General features: G+C 37.6%; 1 protein-coding gene across 1 annotated transcript; it reads right to left on the bottom strand.

Annotated features, from left to right (window-relative positions):
• Nucleotides 1–3,011: 3,011 nt before the first annotated feature.
• LOC139194718 (uncharacterized) lies at nucleotides 3,012–3,404 on the bottom strand. Its single transcript, XM_070819622.1, has 2 exons — nucleotides 3,209–3,404; nucleotides 3,012–3,145 (listed from the first exon to the last, which is right to left on the bottom strand). The coding sequence occupies exons 1-2, from the start codon at nucleotides 3,402–3,404 to the stop codon at nucleotides 3,012–3,014; spliced, it is 330 nt and encodes a 109-aa protein (XP_070675723.1).
• Nucleotides 3,405–3,997: the final 593 nt, after the last annotated feature.

Here is a 3,997-nt window from a genome sequence, read left to right as displayed (position 1 = left end):
ATTAAAATAAACATCGAAACTGAAACGAGGGAAGAAAGAACTCTTAAAACTCCCAAGGATGCAGATGGCTTGCGCACAAGGCCCTCATTCATCAATGGAATGCACGACAAGGCTCTCCTTCTTCTCCAAAAGGTGTGGCAAAGATGTATATGGATGTAGGATGGTGTTTTGTGATGTAGAATGGTGGTTAGGGTTGCGGCAAGGGTGTTTTTGAGTGGTATGAAGGTGGTGACGAATTTGTGCTGAAAATATGTATATATAGGCTCCACAAAACCCTAGGGTAAATCAGATTAGGGTTAGAAATCAGCACATTAGGAGAATTAAGGCCCTAGGGTGCGGCACAAGGAGTTAAATCCACTAAGGAAAAGGTCTAGCCCACTTAATTTCAGAAAAGGATTTGTATAACCCAAATCCATAAGGAATAAGGCCTAATAAATCAGAATCCACCAAGGAAAAGGGATTGAGGGTGCGGCACACATTGGAGGGAAAAGAGAATAGCTTGAAAGGCAAGGCAAAAGCATTCTAGAAGGGAAATAGGCGCCACTTTTGTAGGATTTCTAGAAACAATGTGTTTTGTGGCTGATTTGGGACTTCTAGAAGGGAAATCTTCTAGAAATAGGTTCTAGAAATATATATTTAGGTCCCTTTGCAACTAGGATTAAGACATGATAAGATTAGGATAGGATAAGATAAGATAAGGTTGGTTTGGATAAGATAAGGTTGGATAAGGTTGTGGATAATGTTTCCTCTTTTGAGCTTATTCCTTATCTTCTTTGTCTGGAGTTTAATTTCTTCCTCTTCTTATCAGATTCCTAGCCTTTTGAACTCCAAATTCGTCCATCCATCTTGGCCCATACATGTGTTATCCATTTAGTGCCCAAAACTGCTCCAAAATGCTCCAAAATTCACTTTCTTGCCAACTTTGTCATTTAGACCTACAAACACACGAAAATAGCTTAAAACACTGTAATAACCACAAACTAACTATAAAATTGCAAGAAAACAAGCTAACTAAGTCGCATAAATATGCTCCTACCAAATTCCCCCATACTTAGCTTTTGTTAGTCCTCGAGCAAAACAAAGGAAACAAAACAAAAAAATAACCTAAACCTTCCAACATTTGCCTCAGGGATTTCCAATGAAACATGACACATTAAAAATCACTACTCACATGGATTTTAGTTATCCCTACCCTCAAGCGCATACTTAATCACAGTCATCACTTACTAGTTCGCATTTAATCACATAAAACAACATTTTGAATGTAGTAAAACGCCTTAGAGAATTCCCTCAATTCCTCACTGGATATACACTCTATTTTCACACAGAATTTCTGACTACACTCCCTATACTAGGTATATGTGAGAAGATTGATGTAAACATGAAAGCTAACACTCACATATGTCATCATCAAAGAAAGCAATTTCTGGAGTTATTAACATAAACATGTATATGATCTCATGAATGGAATGCCACTACTTAGACGCGAGAACCAGGGATACCATATGCTCATACCAATCCCAAACTCCACAGATTAAAACACACAACATCCAAGATTGAAGTAATAGTAAGCAAAGAAAGGTTAAGGGTATTGGCTAACAAAGAAAGGTTAAGGATAAACAAAAGTTCTTAAAGCAATAGTAAGCAAAGTAATGAAATCAACTTAGAGTTCACTTTAGAATGCAGAAATCAACTTTTAAACGCAAAGGGGGAATTCATGCAACACTTAGGGTCAAATTCAAGCTTTTTGGACCCTTTCTTCAACAAACAACACTTTAGAACTCTTTTTCACATATTTTTCAGCTCTTCTTTATTCTTTTCACAACTTTTTTTTTATTTTCCATGAATTTTTCTCTCTTTTTTTTTCTTCTTTTTTTTTTTTTTTTTTACCCGTGCCTCTTTTAAGACTTTGGCACACATACACAAAAATCTCTTCCCCCACGCTTGTTTTCTGGAACAATGTTGATCAAAAGGAATTCCCTCTAAGTCTTGCTCCACTATACTTTAAGAACAAGGGTGTGGATAGTCCTATTCTAGGCTAGGTAAGGATAATGTGGCTAACAAAGAAAATAGGCTAATTAAGGCTCAAAGGGGTTAAACCTACAAAACAAATGCATGGGATGAAGGCTTTTTGGCTCTAGTGGTAACTACTAACAACTTCATCTTGCTATATGTTATGCACTCAATTTCAAGTTTTGAATGAAACAGGTATGAGTTCTAGTATTTGGAACTAAAGTGATAAAACGCATTCTAAGTAGCAACCAAGCAAAGAATAATGAGATCATGCAACGACTTTAGAAAACAAGAAATCACAGATTAATAACTCTCCAAATAAAGTTTAGGCTCAAGTCTCTCAAGGTTGTAGCGTTAGTTTGAGTTCCTTCCTTCAAGCATGTTACAAAAACTGATTTTTTCCTTTGTGACTACATGTGAATTCGTAAACATTAACTACAACCAAGCATAAACCAAAGAGTATATCAAACTTCCATCCATGTTTGTCACTTTCTTTAACAGTCATGCAATTAAAAACCAAATCCTCATCATTGTGTTGAAAGGTACCCTAAGACACAAGCAAACACACAAAAACAACTCTTTTTGGGTTTTTCAAAACACTTTTTCAAAATTTTATGAGATTTTCGGATTTATATGTCAAAACACACTAAAATGCACCAAAACAGCTTAAAAACACTTAAAAACAGCAAGGAACAACTTTGGAAGTTATGGGTGATAAAATCCTACGAAATTTCAATAAAAACACTTGTTTACCCCCCCCCCCCACACTTAAACCAAACATTGTCCTCAATGTTTCAAACATAGACTCACACAGATGCAAGCAATCAACACAACTAACAAACACGACAAACATGGCAAAGTAAAAACAAGAAAGGGTAGGGTTTAAGAACGCAAATCTGGTTATGGAGCTCGAATCCCTTCAATCCCGCGTTGAAACACATGGGTTGCCTCCCAAGAAGTGCTTGCTTTAACGTCTTCCAACCGAACGATACCTATGTTTAAGCTTGAATAGGGCCCACGGCATGTAGGGGTATGTCCTCCACGGTATGCTCCTCAAATGTCTCATAGTAGGGCTTCAAACGGTGTCCATTGACCTTGAATTCATGTCCCGTCTTCAAACTTTGAATTTGGACTGCACCATGAGGAAAAACATTAGTAATAACAAAAGGTCCAATCCATTTAGAACGCAACTTACCCGGAAATAACCGAAGACGGGAATTGAAGAGTAACACTTTCTGCCCTATAGAGAATGTCTTTCCACGAATCATCATGTCATGGGTGGCCTTTGCTTTCTCCTTGTAAATGAAAGCGTTCTCATAAGCTTCATTCCTAATCTCCTCAAGCTCATTTAATTGTAATTTCCTATGGATCCTAGGGGCATCAATGTCCATGTTGAATGTCTTGACGGCCCAATGTGCACGATGCTCTAACTCAACCGGAAGATGACATGGTTTCCCATAGATGAGCCGAAATAGGGACATCCCAATTGGTGTTTTGTAGGCCGTTCTATATGCCCACAATGCATCATTTAAGCGCAAGCTCCAATCTTTTCAAGTTGGTCCCACTGTCTTCTCTAAAATTTGCTTGATTTCCCTATTTGAAACCTCGGCTTGCCCACTTGTTTGAGGATGATAAGGTGTGGAAACCTTATGCGTGTGTACTTCTTGAGCAACGCCTCAATGGTTTGATTACAAAAATGGGATCCTCCATCACTAATGAGCACTCTGGGCATTCCAAACCTTGCAAATATGTTAGTTCTAATAAAATCTGCAACCACTTTAGAATCATTAGTATGGGTGGCTTTTGCTTCCACCCATTTCAAAGCATAATCCACAGCAAGTAATATATAAAGAAAACCATGGGATGAAGGAAATGGACCCATGAAATCTATACCCCAAACATAAAAAATCTCAACGGAATATATAGGATGTTACGGCATTTGGTCTTTTGATGTTATATTACCCATTCTTTGACAACGATCACA

The sequence above is a fragment of the Malus domestica genome, chromosome 03 (assembly GCF_042453785.1).
Source record: "Malus domestica chromosome 03, GDT2T_hap1".
Taxonomy (NCBI): Eukaryota; Viridiplantae; Streptophyta; class Magnoliopsida; order Rosales; family Rosaceae; genus Malus; species Malus domestica.
This window is presented reverse-complemented; position numbering and strand designations above follow the sequence as displayed.

Excerpts from the sequence above, each read along its gene's own strand:
- LOC139194718 (XM_070819622.1), bottom strand. The coding sequence starts at position 3,404 with ATGGACATTGATGCCCCTAGGATCCATAGGAAATTACAATTAAATGAG. Across the intron at positions 3,146-3,208 it reads CCGTCTTCGGTTATTTCCGG|TCCAAATTCAAAGTTTGAAG; the intron begins GTAAGTTGCGTT and ends CTCATGGTGCAG.